The 27,380-nt window shown below is 33.9% G+C and overlaps 1 protein-coding gene across 20 annotated transcripts in view; it reads left to right on the top strand.

Moving 5' to 3' along the window:
• Positions 1–26,004, top strand: part of TRAPPC8 (trafficking protein particle complex subunit 8) — a 97,897-nt gene extending 71,893 nt beyond the window's left edge. For 12 of the 20 annotated variants that reach the window (XM_058277579.2, XM_058277584.2, XM_058277582.2 and 9 more), the window contains 9 exons: positions 972–1,119; positions 3,389–3,485; positions 4,972–5,040; positions 5,131–5,189; positions 7,264–7,437; positions 14,087–14,188; positions 20,469–20,614; positions 24,031–24,120; positions 24,977–26,004. In XM_058277579.2, the coding sequence (XP_058133562.1) occupies positions 972–1,119; positions 3,389–3,485; positions 4,972–5,040; positions 5,131–5,189; positions 7,264–7,437; positions 14,087–14,188; positions 20,469–20,614; positions 24,031–24,120; positions 24,977–25,211 (1,120 nt within the window). In that variant the 3' untranslated portion in view covers positions 25,212–26,004. The remainder of the gene's footprint in view (positions 1–971; positions 1,120–3,388; positions 3,486–4,971; positions 5,041–5,130; positions 5,190–7,263; positions 7,438–14,086; positions 14,189–20,468; positions 20,615–24,030; positions 24,121–24,976) is intronic. The other 8 variants (XM_058277590.2, XM_058277588.2, XM_058277586.2 and 5 more) reach the window with 1 other exon arrangement.
• The last annotated feature ends 1,376 nt before the right edge of the window (positions 26,005–27,380 follow it).

Below are 27,380 nucleotides of genomic sequence, written 5' to 3'. Positions count from 1 at the left end.
CCATTTTGATGTAAACATGCTTAATTTATGTCATTGTTATAACTATAAATTGGTTATAAATTCCTGATATAACTATAACTAGGTGGCCAAAAGTGGGTGGTAGGGGGTGAAAACAAACTACTTCTTTTTTTTTTCTTATTTTTATTCTTATTTGTGATAGTGCCATTGTCATTTTTTATGAAATCAGGAATAATTGTGCTACACTTATTTTATTTAATGTATTAAAAGTATATTATGTAAGACTTATTTGTGAGGAAAAAATGAGATAATATTTGTAAACACAGATATACTTTAGTTCTTACTAAATGTTTAGTGTCTTTAAGATGATGACAAGGAGAGCGAGTACTCTGGCCAAGGCAAGTTGGAAAGCCTTTGTGGATTTAAGGAGTGGTGATGTGAGCCTTCAAGAAAGATTTCGGAATTTAGATATTGAGGGGATAGAGAGAATGTAGAGACTATTCCAGGGGCTTGCTATGTCTATGAACAAGGATTTACAGGTTAGAATATATAAACTGAATACATTTAGTTTGGCTGTAGTATAAAATGTGTGTAAAAGAAGTAAAGTGGAATAAAACTTGAAAGGTAAAGGTATGTTGCGGAGAGCCTTGGTTTGCCAGGTTAAAGTTTGGATTTTACTTGGTAGGCGCTTTTAGTAACTTTGGAGTCACTATCAGAAAAGAGGCATGATCAGGATATTACTATATGAAGATTATTTTTAGGTGCTATACAGGTTAGTTTGATGAGCAGGGAAGAAGTCTAGAATCAGGGAGACTAATAGTTTCCTTCTAAATTGCAAACAAAGAATTGATCTAAAGTTAGATTAGCTGTATCATTTTACTTTATTGTATTTGACTCTGTTTAGAGTAGAAATGGTGCTAAGAGTGATCAGTTTTTAAAATCTTTGTTTGGAATGAGAGAATCATAACATAGGGAGAGGTCCTTAGATTAAGTTTGCATTTTTACTTCCTCAGTCACAGAATATTAAGACATACTGCAGTTATTTGTACCAGCCGATCTTTGAATGTACGAGCCACTGTCTGCAGAAGTAATTCTCTTGAAGACGAAGAAGGCAGAGGAGGCAATATGCTAGTCTTTGTGGATGTAGAAAATATCAATACTGTAAGTTGGTTTAAAAATTTTTTTTAATTATATTTGAAATATTAACTTTGGTTTTAGTAATGGAATTTTTCCTTCACAAGACAGCATAAGCTAGGAATTTAGGAATATTCGTATAGAATAGAATATGAAAAGCTCTTCATTCTCCATTAGCTTTTTTTTTTTTTTTTTTTTTTTTGATTTATTTTTCTCCCTTCCTCCCCCCACTCCTTGTCTGCTCTCTGTGTCCATTTGCCTTGTGTTCTTCTGTGTCTGCTTCCATTCTTGTCAGGCGGCACTGGGAATCTCTGTTTCTTTTTGTTGCATCATCTTACTGCATCCACTCTCCGTGTGTATGGAGCCACTCCTGGGCAGGCTGTGTTTTTTTTTCGTATGGGGCGCTCTTCTTGCAGGGCGCACTCCTTGCGCATGGGGCACCCCTACACATGGGGCACCCCTGCGTGGCACAGCACTCCTTGTGCTCAGCAGCACTGCACATGGGCCAGCTCACCACATGGGCCAAGACGCTCTGGGTACCAAACTGTGGGCCTCCTGTATTGTAGGCAGATGCTCTGTCAGTTGAGCCACATCCGCTTCCCTCTCCAGGATTAGCTCTAATTTTCTCTCTCAGTCTCTCTTCAATTGTGAGGATGTGGTGGCATTAATATGGTACATATCCATATAATATGTATTTCTGTGTTCCAGTGATTCAATCCAAAAGAGCTCTCCTAAAGTACTTACTAGTCTCACCATTTGGAAGAATCTGTAATTAAATTTATGAAATTCCGTTAGGATTTCATACTTGCTATTAATTTGGTAACCTTACGTTTATACATTTCTGATAGTACTATTTCCTACATAAGGCATTTCAAAAATTTTGTCATTCCTGTGTTATATACTGTAAATATCAAAATGAATATTTTTAAAGGAAATGGGATCATATGATTAAAGTATGACCTTAGCTTCAGATTGATTCAGTTCAGATGCTTATTTAAAATGTTACTTATTGGGAAGCAAATGTGGTTCAAACCAGTTGGGTGAACGCCTATCACATGGGAGGTCCCAGATTCAGGTCCCACTGCCTCTTAAAAGAAAATGAGCAGAAGCCACTCCCACTACAAATGAGCTAGATGCTGCCCCCACCACGACAAGCAGATGCCACAAACCAGCAGGCAGTGCATCCTGTGGGGAGTGGATGTGGCTCAGGCCATTGGGCACTCAGCTCTCATGTGGGTGGTCCTGGGTTCAGTTCCTAATACCTCCTGGAGAATGTGAGCAAACAATGAACAAACAGACAAAAGAACCACCTCAGGGTGGGGGGTAGGGGGGGAGATAAATTTAAAAAAATAAAGTAAGTTTTTAAAAAAATGTTGCTTATTAATTCCTATAATGTCCTTTGCTTTTAGGTTCATAAATTTGTAAGGTCACTCCTTTTTAGGATATTTAGAGGTAATGCGTTACTACTTCAATGATCTTCAAAAAAAAAGAATGAGTGTTTTTTTATTACTTTCATAAGAATAAGAAGACTTTAATAATTTCAAATTTCAAATTAGTTCTTATTCAGAAGAATAAAAAATTCTATACAATTATATCAACTTTGCTTGGATTGGCTGTACATTTGTAGCGTTTCATTTTGTGAGGTTGTTTTTGTTTGTTGCTTGTTTTTGCCTTAATGTGAATAAGATCTCAGAAAGACCAGAAGGAATAAAAAGAAAATACATTTTCTTAAAACCAAAAACAAGCTTTTAATCACATAGATTAGCTTTTGTAAATTTAAAAACGAAAAAGATAGGTAAGGTGCTGTACTTTTTAAAAACCAAAACCGCTTGGTGTTGTTCCAAGTTTAAAACCCATGGAACAACCAGAATATAATATATAACTTTTCTTACTCATCCTTAGAGAAAGACTCTGCAGATTTTCTTCTCTCTCTGAGATGCAGGAAATGCCATGGTTTTGATTAAAAATTGGCAACAAATAATTTTTTATTTAACCCAGCAAGCTCATTAGGATAGATTCCAATAACTGGAAAAAAGTGTTTTAAAACTTGCCAGTGGAAGTACATTTTAGTTAAAAATATTTCTTGCATAAAATGCTGACTTCTGTGTTTTAAGAATGCTTAGAGATGAATTTAGATAACAAACTTTCTGAAATATATATTTATTTCAAAATATAAATTTCATCTCATGCTAACTGATATTGACTTTGATAGCAATGTCTAAATACTGTTCTCATTGGAATATTTCTAATTTAGTGCTTCTAAATCCTAAATGACTCTTGTATTCCTTTTTGATAGAGTGAAGCAGGTGTTAAGGAATTTCATATAGTACAAGTATCAAGTAGTAGCAAACACTGGAAGTTGCAGAAATCTGTAAATCTCTCGGAAAACAAAGGTTTGTGCTTTTTTCACCTTTATAATAAATTCTGAAATCTTAATTGCCTGACTTTTCAGAATAGTACCAGAATGTCTTAAGATTATTGGTACATTTTTAGCTTTTTAAAATCATTTGATTATGCTTTCATTAGTTTATATGACTGTATCAAATTGCCTATCTTGAACCATACTTTCCCATCTTTTTATTCTCTTCCATATCTTTTCTACTTGCATTTTCTTCTTTTTAAATTGTAAAACCAGTGCTTGAGGACATGCTCACTGTTAAAAATTCCGTCAGCACATAAATACATAGAGTAGAATATGGAAATTTCTCCTTTATCCTTCATTGCTGGTAGGCACTGTTTGTTGACTGGTTTTTCTGTGTATTTGCTTGCCTACATACCTACAAACCATTCAAGCCAGCATTTGTTGAGTGCTTATTTTGTGATACATGTTAAGTTACATGCTTCATTGACGGTCTCTGATTCAATTCTCATTATAAACTAAGAGATAAGTATCATTATCCTTGTTTTACAGACAAAGAGCATGAGATTAGAGAATTTAATTTGTTCACAATTAACGTATAAGCTGTTGATTATTTAGGAAGTATTTTCTTTCCCTTTTATGAACATGCCGTGTCACCATTTGTGTGTCTTTGATCTCTGTGCACTTATGCAAGTATTTCTGCAGAATAAATATTCTTGGATTGGTAAAGGAATATAGACCATTTTAGACTTGTAATACCTATCGACAGATTGTTTTTTAGAAAGTTTCTATCAACTTATCATCCTGTCAGTATGATAACCAACCTAGTGCTTGTTGGAGTGGGGTAAACTGGCAAAATTTTTGTTTTCTGGGAAGGAATTGTATTATGTTTCAAAATATATAAAAATATTTAAACCACAACCTCATTAATCCTTATTCTTGAGATTTATACAAAGAAATGAATTCAAAATGTGGGAAAATCCATAGATTCAGATAGGTTTTTTGGAAGTGTATATATATATATATGTAACAGGGAAAAATTCAGTGTAGCTTTAATGTAAATCATGCTACAGTACAACTCAGAATATTTTGTGGTCATTAAAATATTTTAGCACTTAAAAAGTACTTGTGATAGTGAGAAGATGCACCATAGAAAATTATGTACCTATATTAATATTGGTATAAACCATATGTGTAAAATGATAGATTGGTGGGGTTTTGGCTTCCCTATTACCCAAGCTCTGATCTTTCAAAACGTTGTGTATCTGTAATGTCACATATATATGAATATACATGTAAGTATACAGTAAAACATGTATTTTGAGAAAATTGAATTTTATCCTTTCTAAGAGCTTAGTGAAGAGTCACTTCATTGGGATGAAAGCAAAAATGTTTCATTAAACATATTTACACTTGTGAATTATTTTTCAGTTTAAGAAAGTTTGAGTAGTGAGTTAGATTTCACCCTGTCATGAGTTGAGAGCAGTCTTTGATGAAATTGTTTTCTCTTTTTTTCCTAGATGCCAAACTTGCCAGTAGGGAGAAGGGAAAGTTTTGCTTCAAGGCAGTGAGATGTAAGGAAAAAGAAGGTAAATTCATTTTACTTTGGCACTTTCTTAAATGGTCCTTTAATATTTCATGCCAGTGATATGATTAGTTTGTTTTTCCCTCTTTTTCAGCTGTCACACAATCCTCAGAAAAATATACCTTTGCAGATATCATCTTTGGAAATGAACAGGTATGCAAATAAGCAAAATAGTGTTTGATTTAAAAAGTCAGTGGTTTTGGAATGTCTTGCTATTTGGCAAAGCTGTTGCTTCTATAATGCTCACTTTGGAGGATGAACATCTCAGCTTTGTCGGGTTTTGCAACCTGCCTTTACTCCCCAAAGTAAAGTGAAAATGCTATACAAACCATACAATTGTAATTATTTAAAATTAACGTTTTGCCAATATTTTGTATGGTATGATATAAGTGTAGTCACTGGGATTAACAAAAGAAACAGGAGTCTATGAGAGAGTCTTTTTATTAGGGAAAGTGGATGCAGTGGCACATATAGTGATAATCCTCTGGATTTTGGCATATCATATGGTTCTGAGTCCCAAATAATAAGCTACATACATAAGTTTCTGTTGTGATTTTAAATATACTGTTGTATAGGGCAACTTAATTATGTTTAAGAATCACCTAGAGTGTAGTGGGTGTAGCTCAGTGGTTGAATGCCAGCTTCACGTGTATGGGGTCCTGGTTTCAATCCCCTGTACCTCCTTACGGAAAAAATTTAGAGAGCTGGTGTAGCTCAGTGGTTGAGCTCCTGCTTTACAGGTTCAATTCCTGGTACCTCCTAAAAAATAAAATTTTAAAAATCACCTAGAGCAGTGGTTTTAACTTTAATGTACACCAGAATCACCTGGGGAGATTGCTTAATATAGGACTGGGTTGGAGGCTGAGGTTCTAAATTGCTAAATTCATAGGTGATATTGAGGTTGTCAGTTGTCCTGATCCTATTTTTGAGTATCGTGGTCCTAGAAGATTTTGTAAAAATGGAGTCTTTGCCTTCTCACCTCTAAATCTCTGGTTCATTATGTCCTGGGTGAAAACGGTGAGATCACCTCTTGGGACCTAGGGTATAAAATCCCATATTATTGTGCACTGTTACCATCGCTATTTCTTTTCTCATGCTCTTCTCCTTGATAATGCTAGACATGCTTACATTTTTTTATTTTTTCCATTTGCCATTTTCTCACTCATTCTTTGTGACTATCTTTTGACCATTTGAGGAAACATCTATTTAGAGGTATCTCAGGGCACTAAAGATCCAATAATTGCAAAACCTATTTAACTTTTGGAACTACTGTGCCTACTGAATGGTTGAATTTAGCATTCCACTTTTCCTGTCAGATTGACAGGACTTCAGGTGTTTGTTTTTTGTTTTGTTGTTGTTCTTTTTTTTTTTTTAAGACTCTCTAGAAACATCAACAGGACCATTAAGTTACATTGAGATTGTACTTTATTGTATTTGTTGCTAAATAATTTTGTATAAGAGCACCGAAGAAGTCAGAAACCAAGACTTTGCCTTTCGATGAATTTAGTTGGGCAAATAGAACTTACCAAGCACTATAGTTTAATGGAAAAAACTATGGTGGCAAGGGTTTACAAGAAAAAGTTCATTCCTAAGGGAAAACTATATATATTTATTAATGTTTAGTAATTAGCTGTAAACTTAACATTCACATAATATGCCTATAGTGCAGGAAACCTAAAGAGTAGTGATTTTATTATGAAGTACAATGTTCCATTAAGTAAGGGATATCCTATAGTTCTGAAACTATTTAAATTTCTTTTCTTACCCTTTCTCCCTTTGAATGTAAAATTCAAGTTAATGCCATTTACTATATTTGCATCGTTTCATTGACTATTTCCTAGTGTTATAGTATTTGAATGATAAATACTATCATTATTTTAATAGTAAAAAATAAATGCTTCTTTTCAAAATTCTATTTATTATTCATTTTTTTCTTAGAGGTACCCATTTCACCTCCTTGGGTGCTTGGAAGGAGCAATATTTCAGGGTATTGCCTACCAAATATTCTCAGGTGTTCCGTTTTTAAGGTGACCTTCCTGTATTCAGCCAAAGTGCAAATACTTTCAGGAAATTACTGGATCAGCCTTTTAAAGGTTGTATATAAGTTATAGAAATCTAAATTTTGGAGTATATTTAATTGAAATTACGTATAAGTGATACAGATACACATTTTGGCAGGGTATATTTAATCAAAAATATTTACATAGACGTAATTTTCTTTTAACAGATAGTTAGTTCAGCAAGTCCATGTGCAGACTTCTTTCATCGAAGTTTATCCTCTGAATTGAAAAAATCACGAGCCCAGCCTTCTGTGCATAAAGTAAAACAGTCATTAGAGGATGCAGTGAGAGTGATTCAGAAGTGCAGTGAGGTGGATTTGAACATTGTCATATTATGGAAGGTATGTGTTATTAAATTATTTCAGCAGTCTTGCTTACAGATACTTGATTATTAAGCTTTAGAACATATGTAAGCTGCTGTTTATATTTTTCTGCTTAAATTTTCCAGTTTTAATATTAAAGTAGTTTTCTAATCTTTTTAATGGTTCCATAATGACTATTTTTTTACTTTTTGCCTAAAGAAAGACTCCATTCAAATTAGATGACTTTTCTTATATGTATTACTATTATTTCTGTCTCCTCTGAGACTATTGTAGAAATGGTAAATTCTGTGAAAACATGAATTGGTATTAAATTTTTTATTGTAGGCATTTTCAAATACTTAAGGAAAAATAGCACACTTTTTAAAAAGATTTGTTTATTTACTTTATATATATTTTAAATTTTATTTATTTCCCTTCTCCCCCAGATGGTTCTCTCATCTGCTCGTTGTTTTCTGGCTTTCTCCAGGAGGCAGTAGGAGCTAAACCCATGACCTCCCCCATGGGAAACAAATGCGCAGTGGTCTGAGCCACATCTGATCCCTGTGGGCTGTGGCGTCTGCTGGCTTGTGGCATCTGCTCGTTTAGGCATCTGCTCTTTGTAGTGCTGCAGTGTCTTAATTCGTTGCAATGTAGGCAGCATCTAGTGGTGGGTGTAGTGTCTGCTCGTCTTTAGGAGACACCGGAACCCAAACCTGGGGCCTCCCATGTGGTAGGCGGGCACCCAGCTGGTTGAACCACATCTGCTTCCTGCACAAGAACTTCTTGGTACCCATTACTCAGGCTCCAAGAGTCATTAATTTGTTACTTTTCTTATTTCATCTTTTCTTATTTGTCTTGTCCTTAATAAAAAACACAAATAAAAACAAGAGTGAAATCCATTTCTCATTTATCAAATGAGCAATATCCAGAAATATGAAAATGTTCTATAGTGAGTGAGGTCAAATGTTTTTTCATATGTTTAAGAGCCATTTAATTTTTTTTCCCTCTGAACTCTTGATTTATGTTTTGTCCATTTTCATATCACATTGGTAGTGTTTTAATTTTTAGAAACTCTTCATATCTAATAAAGATAATTAGCCCTTTGTAAAATAAATTGTAAATATTTTCCCAATTTATTATTTTTTTACTTTGTGTGTATGTGTTGGGATGGTTAAATTTATTCTTCTTTCTCTTACTGTTTTTGGACTTTTGGGACATTGTATGAAACCTATTTTTTCATTCCCATCTTATAATTCAGCCATGTTTTTTTTCTGGTCTTTGTGGTTGTTTCTTCTCTAGTTCCTCCTGCTTTTCCTCATCTTTGTCTTTGTCTTCTTTTTTACCTTTAAATTTCTGATTCATGTGGAATTTGTCCTAATATACAGTGTGAGAAATTAATCCAGTTTTTATCATCATCTCTATGGCTATCCAGTTTACCTATTACAACAGACTATTAAAATAGTCTTTCCCACTCAATTCAGATGCTCCCCTTATTTTATCCTAACTTTACATGTGTTCTTGGATCAATTTCCAGATTTCTGTTCCATGGGTCTGTTACTTCATATGTATATGCCACCAATTTTTTAATTCTAGAGGGAAAGCAAGCTTTATTGTCTGTTTTACTCAGTGCTGTTATCTTCAGCAGTTAAAACAGTGCTATACCTACAGTAGCTACTTAGTGCATGTTGGTTGAGTGAATGAATGAGATTATTTAGACTTTAGTCTTCCCTAAAGTTAGACTGAACCTATAGTACAGAGGAGTTTCTTTTTCACAGTGTACTCTTGTATCAATGTATATATTGCATGGTTTTTAAAAATAATTCTATAGTGAAATTATGAATCTTGCTCAGAGATATTCACTTGAACTATGTGATGTTATTTTTTATTTTTAAATAACTTATTTTTAATTGTAAAATATACATAGCATAAAAATTATTTTAACCAGTTTAAGTGAATAGCTATTTGACATTAAGTACATTAAAAATTCTATGTTACTTTTACCACTCTCTTTTTCCAGACTGTTTTAATCATCCCAAACAAAACTCATATTCATTTAGCAATAATTTCTCATTCTCCTTCCCTCCCTGCCCCATTCTGGTTCCACTGAATTTGCTTATTCTAGGCATTTCACATAGGAGAAATCATGCAGTATTTGTCCTTTTTATGTCTGGCTTATTTCACTCGACATTTTGTCCTCAAGATTAATCCATGTCATGGTATGTACCTGCACTTCATTCCTTTTGACAATGAATACTATTCCATTGTATGGATGGGTACAGTACATTTATCCATTCATCGTTTAATGAACACTTGGATTGCTTCCACCTTTTGACTCTTGTGAATAATGCAATAATGAGCATTGTTGTGCAAATAATCTTGTCCAAGTCCCTGCTTTGAATTCTTTTGAGTATATACCTAGGAGCAGAATTGCTGGGTCATATGGTAATTCTAATTTAACTGTCTGAGGAACTGCCAGACTGTTTTCCACAGTGGCTGCACCATTTTACATTGCTACCAACAGTGTACAAGGGTTCCTATTTCTCTGCATCTTCAGTGATTTTCAGTTTTTTAAATAATAGCAATTCTGGTGGGTGTGAAGTAGTATCTTACAGTAATTTTAATTTGCATTTCTCCTATGGCTAATCACAGTGAGCATCTTTTTATATAGGTATTGGCTATTTGAATACCTTCTTTGGAGAAATGTCTTTTCAAATGCTTGGCATTTTTTAAAATTGGGTTGTCTTTTATTTAGTTGTAGGAGTTCTTTATATATTTTGGAAATTAACCCTGTTAATGGATTTAATATCCAGAATATATTTTGGTTTCCAAAATTTAGCTGCGGTTTCCACATTTAGTTTGGAAATCTCAGCTAAATATCCAAGCTTGTCACTTTCAAATTTTGCCTTCCATTTGATATCAGGACTCAATTTTGGCAAATTCACTGCCACTTTAAAAGAAAGATCACCTTTTTTCCAGTTGCACTGACAAAGTCATCATTTTTGTCTAAGACTGCATCAGAAGTATCTTTAACATCCATATTTTACCAACAGTCTCTTCTAAGCAGTCTAGGCCTTTTCTATCAAGCATCTCACAATCCCTCCAGGATCTAACCCTTAACCCAATTATAAAACCATTCCTGGAAACGAATATGGCTCAAGCACTTGGGCACCTGCCTGTCACATAGGAGGTCCCAGATTCAGTTCCCAGTGCCTCCTAAAGAAGACAAGCAAGACAGTAAGCTGATGTGGGAGCTGGTGCAGCAAGCTGATGCAATAAGATGATGATGGAACAAGGAAACACAATGAGAGACACAACAAGTAGCGAGTGGAGATGGTTCAAGTGATTGGGTGCCTCCTTCCCACGTGAGAGGTCCCAGGTTTAGTTTCTAGTGCCTCTTTAAAAAAAAAAAAAAAGACAAGCAGACTGAGCATAAAACAAGGGGAAAGAGGATAAATAGATAAAACAAAAAAATGTTCCACCGTTTTTGGTATTTGCAAGCAGCAGCACCCTACTCTCAGAACTGATTTCTGTTTTAGTTTGCCAAAGGCTGCCAATTCAAAATACAGAAATAGGTTGGCTTTTATAGTGGGAATTTATTAGGTTAAAAGCTTACAGTTCTCAGGCTGTGAAAATGTCCAAATAAAGGCATCATCAAAGATGCTGTCTTACCAAAGGTCAGCTGCTAATGATCCTGGACTCCTGCCACGTAGCAAAGCAAAATGGTTGCTGATCTCTGTTTTCTTATCCAGGCTCACTTTTTCTCCTGAGCTTAGCTGTAGGTGATCAGTCACATGGCTCACCTCACTGCTAGTCCCTGGTCTCTCCCCTCTCTTCCAGGTTTCATCTCTTCAGCTGCAAGCTTCTCTGTGGGCCTAGCCTCACATGAGCCTCTTTCTATGTCTTTGTGCTCCATTGATTTTAGCTTCTCTGTCTTTCTCTGGCTGTAGGCGACCCTGGAATCCCTCTCACATGATAATGTAAAATGGCAGTTCTCTCTCTTTGTTTATACAGACTCAAGTAAAGGATTAAGACCTACCCTGGGTTCTGCAATCTAATCAAAGGTCACACCCACAATGGGTTTCTAGGCACAGGAGTGGATTCACTTTAAGAACAGGATTTTCTAGGGTGCACAAAAGACTCAAACCAGGACAGTTGGGATTGTAGATTGCTTTAGTCAGTACTTGCATCTTAGCAGTATTCTTCCAATTCATGTAAAGGAAATATCTTTCCCTTTATTTAGGTCTTCAGTTGCTTTCAACAATGTTTTAGAATTTTCAACGTACTAGTCTTTCATCTCCTTGGTTAAATTTATTCTTAAGTAGTTTATTCTTTTTGATGCTATTGTAAATAGAATTGATTTCCTTTCCAGACTGTTTATTATTGGTACAGAACCCCTACTAACTCTGACTCTTTATTTTTTCTATTTTTGGAAAGTACCAGGGATTAAACCCAGGACCTCATACTGGGAAGCAGGTGCTCAACCACTGAACTGCATATCTGCTCCCCTTCATTTTTATCTTTATCTTGTATGTAACTTTGCTGAATTCATTTATTAATTCTAATAATTCTACTATGGATTATTTGGGGCTTTATATAGAATCATGTCATCTGCAAATAGGGATGATTTGACTTATTCCTTTTTTATTTTGATGGTTTTTCTTTCTCTTGCCTGATTCTTTGGCTAGAACTTCCAGGACGTTGGTGAATAACAGTGGTAACAGTGAGCCTCCTGGTGTTGTTCCTGATTTTAGGGGGAAAGCTTTCAGTCTTTTACCATTATGATGATATGATATTTGCTCTGGGTTTCTTTTAAATGCCCTTTATCAAGTTGAGAACATTCCCTTCTCTTCTGTTTTGAGTGTTTTTATCATGAAAGGATGTTGGATTTTTGTTAAATGCCTTCTCTGTATCAATTGAGATAACCATTTGGGGTGTCATCCCCCCCGTATTCTATTAATGTTTTATATGATACTGATTTTCTTATATTGAACCATCCTTGCATTCCTGGAATAAATCCCATTTGATTGTGGTGGTGTACTAATTGTTACAATATGCTATTGGATTTTGTTTGCCAGTATTTTGTTGAGGACTTTTTTGCATCTATATTCATAAGGGGTCTTGGTTTGTAATTTTCTTGTGCTGTCTTTATCTGGTTTTGGTATCAGGGTAATGCTGGCCTCATAAAATGAGTTAGGAAGTAATATCTCTTCTTCAGTTTTTTGGAAGAGTTTCAGAAAGATTGGTGTTAAATATTCAAATGTTTGATAGAATTCAGCAGTGAAACCATCTGGTCCTGGACTTTTCTTCGTGGGAGGTTTTTGATTACTGATTCAATCTCTACTTGTTATAAATCTGTTGACATTTTCTATTTCGTCTTGTATCAGATTAGGTAATTTATATATTTCAAGGAATTTGTCCATTTCATCCAGCTTTTCTGATTTGTTGGAAAGTAACTATTCATAGTACCCTCTTAATAATCCTTTTTTATTTCTTTGAAGTCAGGAATAATGTCCCCACTTTCATTCCTAATTTTAGTTGTGTCCTCTCTTTTTCTTTGTTACTCTGGCTAAAGATTTATTAATTTCATTGCTCTTTTTCAAAAGACAAATTTTGGTTTTGTTGACTTTTTTCTCTTGTTTTTCTATTTTCTGTTTCCTTTATCTTGCCTTTAATCCTTACTATTTCCTTCCTTCAACTTTGGGTTTAGTTTGCTCTTCTTGTTTTAAGTTCTTTAGGTGTGAAGTTAGGTTATTGATTTGTGATATTTATTCTTTTTTAGTGTAGACATTTAAAGCTATAAATTTTCCTCTCAGCACTGCCTTTACTGTATCCCCTAAGCTTTGGTATGTTGTGTTTTTATTTTCACTCATCTCAAGATATTTCCTAATTTCCCTTGTGATTTCCTTTATAGATCATTAGTTGTTTAATAGAATGTTGTTCAATTTCCACATATCTTTAAATTTCACATTTCTCTCTTACTGATTTCTAGTTTCATTTCATTGTGGTTCAAGTATGATTTTGAGTATAAAATCACTGTCTGATTTCAGTATTTTTAAATTTATTGAAATTTGATTTGTGGCCTAACATATGGTATATCCTGGAAAATGTTTCAAGGACACTTGAGAAGAATGTTTATTTAGCTGTTATTGGGTAAAATGTTCTATATATGTCCATTAGGTCAAATTGGCTAATAGTGTTTTTCAAGTCCTCTATTTCCTTGTTGATCTTCTGTGTAGATGTTGTATCAGTTATTGAAAATGGTATATTGATATCTCCAACATTTATTGTAGAACTCTCTTTTTCTTTAGTTCTCTCAATTTTTGCTTCATATATTTTGGGGCTCTATTGTGAGGTATATATATGTTCATAATCATATCTTCTTGCTGGATTAGATCTTTTATCAATATATAATATCCATCTTTGTTTCTTGTCATTTTTTTTACCTTAAAGACTATTTTGTCTGACAGTGGTATAACCACTTTGGCTCTCTTTTGATTACTATTTGCATGGAATATCTTTTTCCACTCTTTTGCTTTCAACCTGTGTGTTTGTACCTAAAGTAAGTCTCTTGTAAACAGCATGTAAATGGCTCATACTTTTTCCAACCAGTCTGCCAATCTCTGCCTTTTAATAGGGGAGTTTAGTCACTGGCATTTAAGGTAATACTTTTGTGCTTTGTATCTTATAGGCATATGTTGTGGAAGACAGTAAGCAGCTTATTTTGGAAGGTCAGCATCATGTTATTCTTCACACTATAGGAAAAGAAGCTTTTTCATATCCTCAGAAACAGGTAAATAGCATAGTAGAAAGCTTTTGGGCTTTCCTGTGAGCTTGTGGGCTTTTTGTTTAGTTTGTTTTTGTGGTTTTGTGCATATGGTTTGTGGAGGCTTTTGTGTGGGATTTTCTGTGGGAGTATTGGTAGCAGAAGACTGATTTAAATTAGGAAAGAATGTAAATTGATTAAGTATGCATTAGCACCTTTATATGAGTATTAAGATGCATTCATAATTAAGATATATTCTACATTGAATCTAGAATTAATAGCAATAAAAATCATTGATTTGAGAGGAAGGGAACCAAATTCTCTATATTCTGTTATCTGTTGTAATATGCCACACCATTGCAGAACAACTCCAAGAGGCATATATTGAAATGTGGATTATGTCCTCTGGAGTTGTGCTGCAACTGGTAATAACATTTAATATACTTTCTTATTTTTCTTAAAATGCAATTTCATCTTACCAAACTTCTCATAGTATATGTAAACAAAATTTAAGCATATTTAGTCTATTAATTTAGACAGTGACCCTGTATTATGTTTATAATTAATAGGTCTTAATTTAAAAGCTCCCCCCTCCACGATTATGTTTTAAGCATTTTTATTGAGATATATCCACACTCCATACAGTCTACCCAAATTGTACAATAAGTTGGTCTCAGTATAATTATAGAGTTGTGCGTTCATCCCTACAATTGATTTTAGAATATATTACTCCAAAAAGTAAAACTCCAAATCTCCTAACTCCTTAGCATTGATGTGGTACCTTTATTACAGTTGATGAAAGAATATTAAAGCATTACTTTTAAGTATAGTTCATAGTTTGCATTTAGTGTGTTTTTTTCCATATACCACCTTCCTATCGACACCCTGTAATAATGACACACATTTCCTATAGTTTATGAAAGAACATTCCTCAATTTGTACCATCAACCACAGTCATCATCCCCAGCAGGGCTCACTGTGTTATACAATGCCATGCCTTATCCTGTAGCTTTCCTTCTAGTGATATACGCAACCATAAACTTCCTTTTTCACCCACACTCATGTACAATTCAGCACTATTCATAATATTCAAAATAATGTGCTACCATCACCTCCATCTGCCTCCCCTCCTGACCGTTATTTTTGACAACTTTTTACTTTGAAATAATTTTCAGACATATAAAGAAAAGTTGCAAAGGACAGTCTCTTACATAGTCACAAAAACCATTATCAAATTCAGAGAGTTTAACAGTGATATTCTTATATACAGTCCACTTTCAGATTTCACCCAAGATCTCGGTAATATTCTTATAATTGTGTTTGTTTTTTCTTGTCCAGTATTTGGTCTGGAATCATGTATTGCATTTAATTTTCATGTCCCTTTAATTTCCTTTAATCAGACCAGTTTCTTGGTCTTTCTTTGTTGTTTATAACATTGACATTTTTGAAGAGCATGGGGCAATTGTTTTGTAGAATAATACCTCTCGTTTCCTTATAATTAGATTTGAATTACATACAATTTTGGCAGAAACTCTGCAGAAGTGATATTATTTCCTTCTCTGTGTATGGCGTCAGAAGACACTTGATGATATTTTCCCATTATTGATAATGGATTATTTGATAAAGTTAGTGTCCACCAGGATTCCCCATTGTAAAGTTATAGTTTTCCTTTCATAAATAAGTAATTTGTGGTGGGATTATGTAAAAGTCTGGTTTTTCATCAAACGTACTTCCACTAGTTTTACCATCCATTGATGTTTTGTTTTTGTTTTGTTTTTTAATTTTTTATTCTTTTTTAAAAAGATACATAAATCACACAAAATGTTACATTAAAAAATATTTTAAAGTATATACCCCAAACCCCACAACCCCCACTCCTCCCACATCAACAACTTCTTTCATTAGTGTGGTACATCCATTGATGTTTGTAACGTGTTTCTAACTTGAATCAGTTTTTATTTTGGTGGCTACATAATGGTAATTTTCCAATAGGTTTAATGAAGATAGCAAATTTAATATCAAATCTATTGCTTATTTTAATAACAGTGCTTTTCTCCCTTTGATTAATATGTAATTTCTTGAGCTTCATTTTCTACATGTCATGAAGGTTTGAAAAATTGCAGTGTCTCAAAAAGTTTATATAAAAATGGAATCATAGGGTATATATTGTTTTGTCTGGCTTCAGTATTTGTATCTTTGGGATACATCCATATTGTTTGGTGAACTTGTTCACTCATTTGCAACAAAAATTTATGCAAAAAACTTATCTACGATTTTCCAACAAAGGGAACCAAGACTCCTTAGAGAAATGGTTGCTTCCAGTGCTAGGGAAGGGAAAATGCAAGATGAGTTGGAAGATTTTGTGCTGCCTGTAAGTAAGCAGGTGCCCCCAAACTGATGGGGACATATTGAATGTATGGGCTTTTTATAGATAACAAAATTATTATTTTTTCCTTTGCTCCTCATAAATATTGTTAGGTGAAGCAGGTAGAACCATTCCATTTGTTAAAAAAAAAAAAAAAAAAAAAAAGGAGAGTCCCTGGATAAGTAGAGCTATATTATTTCATGGTATTTCCTTTTTTAAATTTCTGGGAAAAAATAGAACTCTGTTAAATCAAAGGTTTATAATTTTGTTTCTTATTGTTCTATCCATTCCCTTGGCTTGATTCATTAGTGTTTAATTTGACTTTTTTCTAATTTACTACAAGCTCTTGAACTATGCCTGTCACTTAAGTACTTGGTAATTATTAAATGAATGAATAAAGAGAGCTATACTAAATTCACTTTACTGCTTTAAGAAACAAATAATGTATTAACTAGACGTGAATTGCATAGTAATACTAATTGATTGCACACAAACAGGTAGTACACAAAAGGTTTTAAGGTTGCTAGTTTCAACATTATGATTCTCTAATCCATGTGTCTTTTCATTTTTATTTTGCCTATAAAAGAAAAATACTGGAATGCTCTGTGAAAAATTATTTTAACAATGTGACAACAAATCTACTTCCTTTAGCACATAATCTCTTCACAGAATTTACGTGTCTTAGCTTTGTATATGGTTTGCATTTAGCACATGTTAAGTGAAATGTAGCATTGCCTTTCGCTCACTTTCTGGTAACATTTTAATAACAAAAAGATAAAAAGGGGTTATTGTTTAGTAAACTACAGCTCTAATAAGGTGAGTGTTCTAATTTCATTCATTATTTTTTAATACAAGAACTGTTAATAATTTGACACCCACTCTATTAGATTTAACTGTTGCAGATTAGCATTCAACTTAAATTTTTAAAATTTGAAAAACAAATTCCTTTAAAATATATAAAAGGAAAGTCTGAAGATATTTTGAACTTCATTCAGAATCTTGTATCATTTAACATTTATGGTATCTAATCACCTTTTTCAGATAGAAACAATTTGTTGATAATTCGGTTTGATACCTGGCCATTTAACAACAGAAAGGCATATTTATCACTGTAAATTATTAAATTGGCATTCTGGCTTGATATCTTTATCTGCATGAACAATGTTATGGTGAGTTAACATCTCACTGTAACTCAGCTCTGAGAAATTATAAGATGAAATTCCTCAGTCTATAATGCTGAGTAACACATGCAGACAAGGGACAAGATGAGTAAAATTACCTAGGTAAATGTTACTTTTTGACGTCTTTGGGCAGGCAGCTGGCCCATCTAAGGTGTGTAAACACTAACATTGCTTTTGTACAACAGTTTATACAAATTACCTTTTTAAGTCATGTGGTTAGAGGGAGGAAGATTTGATTACCAAAGCAGTATAACATAATAATTAAATGCATGGCCTTAAGAATTAGATAGAGCTACATTTGCAAACAACCTCTGCCACTTAAAAAAGATCTTGAGTAACCTTTTTAACCTTTCTGAGTTGATTTTCTCATTAATAACATACAAATATTTCCTCCTTCCCAAATGTAAAGGCCATTGAAATGTATCAGTTTCCTTAATCAACTATTCTTGTATATTTTGGTTTGTATTCTTTATCTGTACCTTTTAACTCTTTGAAAAGGAAAAATCAAATAGACAAATGATTGAAAAACAAATATTGCTTCCTTTATCCTCTCAGGACCACATTTTTGGGAGTTATCCAGTGTTGTTTCTCATCTATTCTTCCAAAAATATTCCATGCTTATGCAGATATAAATATGGAAATATATTCTTTAACATAAGTTTAATTTTATCTGATCACTTAGCGTTATTTCTGGTCAATTTCCTACATTTGTACATCATACTAATTTCAAATGTTTTGCTTTTTACATCATTTGTAGGATAGCTTCCTAGAGATCAAATTGCTGGCCCATATGATTCTGCATTAATCTATTGCCACCTACTATGTCATACACTTTGTGTTTTTATTTATCATTGTTTTACCAATAACATCAGGATATTACTCAGACATGATATGGTTAATTTGTTACTTCTCTTGTCAGTGGGATGAATCTGGAAGCTCACCACTGGCATCAGCATAGTTATTATTGTATTTTATTTCTAGCAAATTTTAGTACTTGCTTTTGTCAGGGATCAACAGACTTATTCTGTAAAGTCCAGGTAGTAAGTTTTTTAGGCTTTGCAAGCCAGATGGTCTCTGTTACAATTATTCAACTCTGATGTTGGAGTCTGAAAGCAGCCATAGACAGTATGTAAATAAATGATGTGGCTGTTTTTGGTAAAACATTGTTTATAAATACAGGAGGCAGGCTGGATTTGGGTCATGAGCTGTGTAGTTTGATGAAGATAATGGAAAAAATAACAGAAAATAATGATAGTAGAAATGTGACAGTATTCTCTATTTTCATTTGGATTATAATGATTAATATTTAGTGAAATATTTACAATATGTCTGATATAGACAATATTACAATGTGCCTAACTCTGTAGTTAACCTTCAGATGATAGAGTTGAAGCACTGTAATCTATAAAACACAGCAATCCGGGAAGCAGACTTGGCCCAGTGGTTAGGGCGTCCGTGTATCGCATGGGAGGTCCGCGGTTCAAACCCTGGGCCTCCTTGACCCGTGTGGAGCTGGCCCATGCGCAGTGCTGATGCGTGCAAGGAGTGCCCTGCCACGCAGGGGTGTCCCCCGCGTAGGGGAGCCCCAAGTGCAAGGAATGCGCCCCGTAAGGAGAGCCGCCCAGCAGCGAAAGGAAGTGCAGCCTGCCTGAGAATGGCGCCGCACACACGGAGATCTAACACAAGATGATGCAACAAGAAGACAGATTCCTGTGCCGCTGACAACAACAGAAGCGGACAAAGAAGAAAGACGCAGCAAATAGACACAGAGAACAGACAACCGGGGTGGGGAGGGGAGATAAATAAATAAATAAATAAATCTTTAAAAAAAATGAAAAATAAAACACAGCAATCCATTTTTTAACAAATCAATTTTATTGATAGATATTAATAAAGCATACAATTTGGCTAAAGTATACATTCAGTGGTATTTGTTATAATCACACATTTGTGCATTTATCATTTCAGTCATTAATAGAACATTTTCATATTTCAATAATAATAAACAAAAACATTCTTAGGTCTCAGTCTCTCTATGCATCCACTGTGGTACATAGCTGCTATTTTTGACTAGTCTTGCACATTTATTTATTTTTAAGCAGTTTTATTGAGATATATTCACATACCATACAATGTATCCGAAATGTACAATCAATGGTTTTTAGTATAATCACGGTTTTGTGCGTTCATCACCACAAAAATTTTTAGAACAATTTTACTACTCCAAAAAGAAAAATTCCACACCCCTTAATAGTCAGTCACCTTTTAATCCCTCTATCCTTTCCCAGCCCTATGCAGTCTAATTTTAAAATGATATTTTAAGGTAGTTTTAGATCTTCAGTGTTAAAGCACAGTCTATACAGTTGAACGTCTATGTACATTCCTAAATCCTAAGTACTTTAAGCAGAAGACAGCCTCAATAACCTTTTGAAATTATTACTGTTATGAACCCCTTTTTATAAATGAGGAAATGATCTTTTATCTAAGATCACAGGGCTAATATGTTAAGTACTGGAATTCAAGTTTAACTCTAAAACATAATAAATAGGGAATGAATAAATAGTCCTGATCCTGATTTCTTTATTCTAGATTATATTGCAAGTGATAACAACTGTTAGTCTAAATAATAGCAGAAAAAGTACTGTTCATATATTTATCTGTGTTGGTTTTAATTTGTTTTGTTTTTATACACTATACTTTTTTTTTTTAACAAGATAATATTTTTATTATCTCATATATATTTTTTCTTTTCTTTTCTCAGGAACCACCAGAAATGGAACTATTAAAATTTGTCAGGCCAGAAAACACTACAGTTTCCTCAAGACCATCAGTAGAACAGCTTTCTAGTCTCATTAAAACAAGTCTTCACTATCCAGAATCATTTAATCACCCATTTCATCAGAAAAGGTTTGAGTTTCATTTTTATTAAAGTTTTTTCTGTATTACCTACATGTGTGTATACACATGTATACAGTTGTTTAGTTTTGCAATGTCTTTAAGCCAATTTTTTAAGAAGAAATTCAGAGTAATGAGTCTAGAGAAATTATTCTTAATTAATTTACCTTTATGATTACTGTATATCTTTCAGCTATAGTTATTTATGGATATTGCCTCAGCTACCTCTCGGTAGCTAAAAGTTTCCTTTTAAGGAGCAAGTTTATCATTAAGCAAAAATAGGGGGAAAAATATTATTTTATTAGACACAAATTGAACCTAAAACTTGGCTATAATGAATAAATGCATTTAACACTTAAAATTTAGACAGTATGATTTATTTAATAAATGTAATTTGTTAAGTAAGAAAACTTGATTTGTAACTTTGGTAAATAGCTTAAATATATAAACTTATAAAATAAAAAATACAATAAAGTTCTAAATTAAAAGTTCTAGATCAGATGAGACTTCCAAAGGTTGCCGGTTTGTAGAAATAAGAAAGGTTGGAGATAGGAAGTAGATGTGACTCGAGTGATAGGGCTTCTGCCTATCATATGGGAGGACTTGGGTTCGATCCCTGGGGCCTCCTGGTGAAAAAGAAGACGGGAATGCCTGCCTGCATGGTGAGTCACTGCTAGAGTGGTGAGCCGAGGCCTGCGTGATGAGTCAGTGCCCAAGCCCGCACAAATGAGTCACGCAGCAAGGTGATGATGCAAAAAGGAGAGACAAGGGGAGAGTCAAGGTGAAGCACAGCAGAAACCAGGAACTGAGGTGGAGCAGCTGACAGGCAACTTCTCTCCACATCAGAGGTCCCCAGGATTGAATCTTGGTGAATCCTAGAGGAGAAAAAACAAGAAGAGAAGGCAAAAAGAGAAATAGATACAGAAGAAGACAGAGCGAATGGACATGTCCGACAGCAAAAAACAGCAGGGAGGGGCAGGGGAGGGAAGGGGAGGGGAGGAAATAAATAAATAAATCTTTTTTTTAAAAAAAGAAAGGTTGGAGAGAAAACTGTCAGAGCCATAAATTTGGGAACAACCAGTCTGTAAGTAATAATTAAAAGTATGAATTTTGGTGAGGTGACAGATACCACCCTGGATAGGAATGGTGATAAGGTGGTCTAGAACAAAAAGAATGGTGACCTGCAGAGCAGAGATACCTGAAAAGATGATCTAAGAAAAAGGAGCCCATGAGGAAGAAGCAGATAAAGAATAAGAAAAGATGAATAAGGAGAAAGTGACATCTCAAAAGTTGAGTGAGAACAGTTCAAGGGTGAGAAAATGGGATGACTTTTTTTCAGATGTAGAACTATTTTAGGTGATTTTTAAAAATTCATGGTAAGGTCAGGGAATTTGGATGGCTGAATTTTGAATAGTACTGAAGATTATGGAGGTGATGAGTCAAGGATTTGACAATAAGTCTTCTAACTAGACAATAAAGTTGTCCAAAGTGATGATGGAACTTGATTATGTACTAAGAATTATTCTCAGCATTTAACATGTTTTATCCTATCAACAAGCCCAAGAGGTAGGTACTGTTATTATTACCAGTCTGTAGTTGAGAAGACTAAGCACAGTGTACCTTGCCTAGTAAGTTTGTAGAACTGATATTTGAACCCTAGCAGTCTGGCTCTAGAGGCAAACCTTTAATAAAACAAGTAATTGGGGGTGGGATGAGGGAATAGTTGTCGGTATTTTGGTCTCTTGGCACGTGTGGGACTTCATCAGATTAGCATTTAAAAAGACTGTTGTGTAAATCAGTGGTTTTCAAAATGTGGTCCTTGACCAGCAGCAGCAGCATGTGGAAGCATGTTAGAAATACAGATTCTTTGGCCCTCACCCCAGGCCTACTAAATCAGAAACTCTGAGAGGCAGGCTCACCAGTGTATTTTAGCAAGCTGTCTTGGGAGATTCTGATGAAAACTCAAGTTTGAGAAACACCAGTGTAAAGAATGAATTTGGAGAGGAACACTAATTAAAATGCTATTGCAGTAAACCAAGGGGTATGACGACTTGTAAGAAAAATGAGGATAGAGTGAAGTAACCAGGATGCAGAGATGTGTGTGAGAAAATTGATAGCAGTTTATGAAGAAGAATAGAAAATTTGGAGGGGCTAGAGAGGCAAGAAGAGGAGTCATGGTGATGCCTAAGGTTTCATGGGTGTTAGCAGTGCTTTTCACAGAGTTAGTAAATAGAAGAAGAGGAAGAATAAAATTAATAAATTTAAGTTTGGACCAGTAGATGTCCAGATGTTCACTTTTCTTCTTTTAGTAGAAGCATTTAGGAAAAGCATGGAGAATTGCTATTTCTTCTACTCATTTGAAATTTGAGGATCAAATGGAAACAGAATAGCAAAAGCTCCTGACTTTTTGCTTTAGGCTACAAATTTTGCATTGGAATTTTGTATAATGGGGTGCTTCAGACAGAAGCCTACTCAAACTTACCCTCCTTGCCATGTGAACATAACTTGCAGATATATATTTTAAATCACCTTAGTTTTTGTTTAGGAAATCCATTAACTGTGGTATAGTTTTAAAAATATTTCTCAGTAAGAGGATATAAAATTGCATAAAGTGAAAAAATGCATTATCTGAACAGAATTTAAAATATTAATACTTTGTATGAGCTTATTATTATTTTTCTTGCTTTACTCTTATTCATATTTACAAAGTAAAACGTAAAGAACAATATGTAACCAGTCTTCATTTGTGCATAGGTTATGTTTATTTATTTATGTTCCAGATTTGAAATCCATATCACTCTTTTCACATGTCCCCCTCTATCACTGTATTTCTTTTCTCTAATGCTTTAGTAATTTAATAATGACTTAGTGATATGAGAAACTAGGTTACCTGAGCAAATATGCCCATTTGACAGGGCTTTCCTTGTAACTTATGTAGAAATCATTCTCATATTCTCCATATAGTATGGATTCATATAAATTTGGTAGAAAAGCAAATGCCAACCTAGACCAAGTTTTCAGAATTAAATAATTTTCAGTAAACATAAATAGGATTAGTTGTTAGCATTTCATGATTTATTTTTTTCTCCTTTGATCTTTCAGTGAGGTTGAGATTTACTTTTGTTCTTCATTTGGGGAAAGAATTACCTAGAAACAGTTAACTTTAAGATTAACTATAATAAATGGAAATAAAATAATTGTGTGGATGTATATATTCTAATAGCATTCAGGTATTTTTAAAAGTTTTGCTTTTTATTTATGCAAATAATTTATCTTGAGTAATTTTTGAGCTCAGTTTTTTTCCTTACATGGATTTAATTATTTTTCAAGAGCTTATTCGCTATTACTTAGTTATTAAGTGTTATTTTCAAGAAAATTCTAAGAAAAAAATACGGAGCCAACCTTTTTTGTTTCTTTTCCTTTCATAGCCTTTGTTTCGTACCAGTGACCCTCTTACTTTCCAATTGTTCTAAGGCTGATGTGGATGTAATAGTTGATCTTCGGCATAAAACAACAAGGTAATTTGTTTAGTTTAAAGTTGTTTTGAAATTATCTGAGACTAATTTAATATTTTTAATATATGCAAATAATTACCTAACAGAGTTTATGCAGGCATGCTCTGATATTTTGTTTAGCATTACAGAAATCCATAGAAGATTGTCTTTGCATATAATAGTAACAAAATGAAAGCAATTTTCAAAAGCAGTAAATGATTTTTGCTAGAAACAAAATTTTTTAGTAAAGTTTTTTGGTGATAAAGAACTCTAAAGTTGAATGTCAGCAAATTCATGATAGCAACTTATTAAAGTTTTCTTGCCCCTGATTATTATATAATTCTAAGAAAATTCAGTTTTCTCTTCCCATATCTGGTAATTCTAGAGCCAGGTGTTTTTTGGAATTCAGAATTTTTTGCATTTTCAGAAAAGTAATGTGAAGCATATAACTGAATATTATTGTATAGCAACCCAAACAGGATCTATGTCAACCTTGAAATCAAATACATTATGCATATGATTTTGTGTACCATAAATTAATTAATTCACTCATTGGTGGGCACTGGGTATTAGCCTTCTTTTACATGTATTTATTTTTTTGTTATATATAACTGAGTAGTTAAAAACAGGTTTGATATGACATTAGGTTCTGTCATTTCCTAGCATTTGTGAATAAGATAACCCACTGAGCATTATCCCTAGAAAATAGTAATAGTTAATCACTGTGTTAGCTGTTATAGTAACAGTAATAATACAACTGTTGTCCTTGTTGATAATAAATAGTTGGCTTCATAAAATAATTTCTAGACATAGAATTGCTAATGGACTCGAAAAATATAAGTTAAAAAAAAAACAACTTCCAACTTTTTCCTTCTCTTAGTCCAGAAGCTTTGGAAATCCATGGATCATTCACATGGCTTGGACAAACACAGTATAAACTTCAGCTTAAAAGCCAGGAGATTCACAGTTTGCAGCTGAAAGCATGCTTTGTTCATACAGGTGTATATAACCTTGGAACTCCTAGGGTATTTGCCAAGTTATCAGACCAAGTTACGGTATTTGAAACAAATCAGCAGAACTCTATGCCTGCCCTAATCATCATCAATAACGTGTGACATCTTGCAAATTTGTACCGAAAACCACAAGAATCAGTTTTATTTTGCTGAACAGGCTTTAAAGCAGTATTTGAAATACCTAACTTGTAATGGAGGTTGATGTTGGATCACTGCAGAATACTTTGACTTCTCAATTTTTGGATGATGCAGAGCACATTGGACTGAAAATACTTATATTCTAAAATTGAATTTCTTTAAACCCTGGTAATAATTTACATGCACAGAATACAAAATTTCAACATATCCCTGCACCTTATTCGGCCTTGTTTTAAAAAACAATGTCAAAATCTACTGTTAAAATTATTGATGGTATATGAATATTAGGAGATGATTTTGAGGAAGGAAAGACCTTGATGGCAGTACTCCTGTTAAGTCATTAGTCTATAAATTCCAGCTTTACTGCGAAGTCCTATAAAGTGTTAAATACTAATTTTTCTGTCTTGTTTCACACAATTCTCTAAAAACAACTTTGAACTTTGGTTATAGAGTCTTGATATTTCAGTATCTGGTGGTCCCTATGGTTTATGCATAACTTTGTAAAAAGAAAAATTAAGTTTTTTCTGATGCTTGGACTATAGTTTTGAAAGGAGTTTGACTTTTTTTCCTCATTCTTCTCAGTATAAATTTAAATCTCATTTAAGTTATCACATTCTTTATTATGTAATTTTAACAGTTGAGTTGATCTGTTTAAAGTATAAATCTTCTCAAGTTAATTAAAAATAAGCCTTTCAAAAATGTATTATATTTATAACAAATGTACTGTAAATAGAATAAAGACATGATATTCACTGTATAGATTTATTGGATGTCTTTTTTTTAACCTGGTTTTCTGTGGACTTAGCTATATTTTTTATTTAGAAGGAATGCCAGCGATATTATTATAGTAGGTATCAGATCAAGTTCCTGTGAAAGCTCTGTTGTCATTGTTTCCAAAAATTAAGTACAGTCCTTGTTTTTATAGTTCTTGATGGCCTTATTTATGAGCAAATTAATTTTGTGTTTAAATGTGTCATGTCTGATGTCTGGTTCCAAATCTGGATAATCCCTTTATATCCTGGTAGGAAAGAAGATCAGTGTTTATCAAACCTGTTGTATATAACTACATTGCATTCTCTGATTCTGGTAATGGCAGACTAGGCTAATTTAGCCTCTTTGTTGAAGAAAACTTTAAAAGTGAACAAAATAAAGCAAAGTATTACCAATATAATCAGTTATTGGTGGACCAAAATTCAGAAGAAAGTCTAGAGCAGTGAGGCCAGCATATAGGACATGTTTGCCCACTTAAGAAGAAGTAAAAGGACAGATTCTTTTATTTGACAGACTTTTGAGACAAGAAATATAGGTCAGGAAAAATAATCTAAATTCAGTCAAGGAGTGAAAAAAGGATGGAAAATGGACAAAAAGGTATAAGAGCACCTGGGTTCTGTTCAAAAGTCTTAATATATGTTTATTTGGAGTTCCAGAAAGAGCCAGGAGAAAATAGGGCACAAGCAATATTTGAAGAGAAAAATCTGAGAATTTTCCAAAATGGACATCAATTAACAGGTTCATTAAGTTCAGTAAATCCCAAGCAACCCAAATAAAAAAACCTATATCCAGATGCATCATAGAGAAACCACCAAAAAATAAAGATGAAAGGGAAAACAAAAACAGTAGAAACCAGAAATGGGATATCTTCAAAGAATGAAAAGTAACCGTCATCCCAGAATTCTAAACTCAGCAAGAATAGCCTTCAGGAATGGAAGTAAAACATGATTTTCAGACAAACAGAGTCATAAAGGTAACTTCCAAATGGTCAATGGTGCACATTACAGTTTATACCCTCCCTCAGTCCACCCAGTGGGCCATGGGAGGACATACAATGTCCAGTAACTGTCCCTGCAGTACCCCCAGGACACCCTCAAGTCCTGAAAGTGCCCCCACATCACATCTCTTCCCATTCCTACCCTCAGCAGCTACCATGTCACTTTCTCCATCTCAGTGTTACATTTACTTCCACTACTAATCACATTAGTTCCAGAATAGAGTATCAATAAGTCCACTCTAATCCATACTCTCTTCCTCCATTCTGTGGACCCTGGGATGGCTAAGTCCACTCCACCCCTCTATCAAGAGGGTGCCTCCTACTCCACTTGGACGATGGATGCAATTCTCCTGTTTGCAGTTGTA

Source organism: Dasypus novemcinctus, chromosome 16 (assembly GCF_030445035.2).
Source record: "Dasypus novemcinctus isolate mDasNov1 chromosome 16, mDasNov1.1.hap2, whole genome shotgun sequence".
Classification (NCBI taxonomy): domain Eukaryota; kingdom Metazoa; phylum Chordata; class Mammalia; order Cingulata; family Dasypodidae; genus Dasypus; species Dasypus novemcinctus.
The sequence above is the reverse complement of the archived record's forward strand: the minus strand, read 5'-3'. Positions and strand labels throughout refer to the sequence as shown.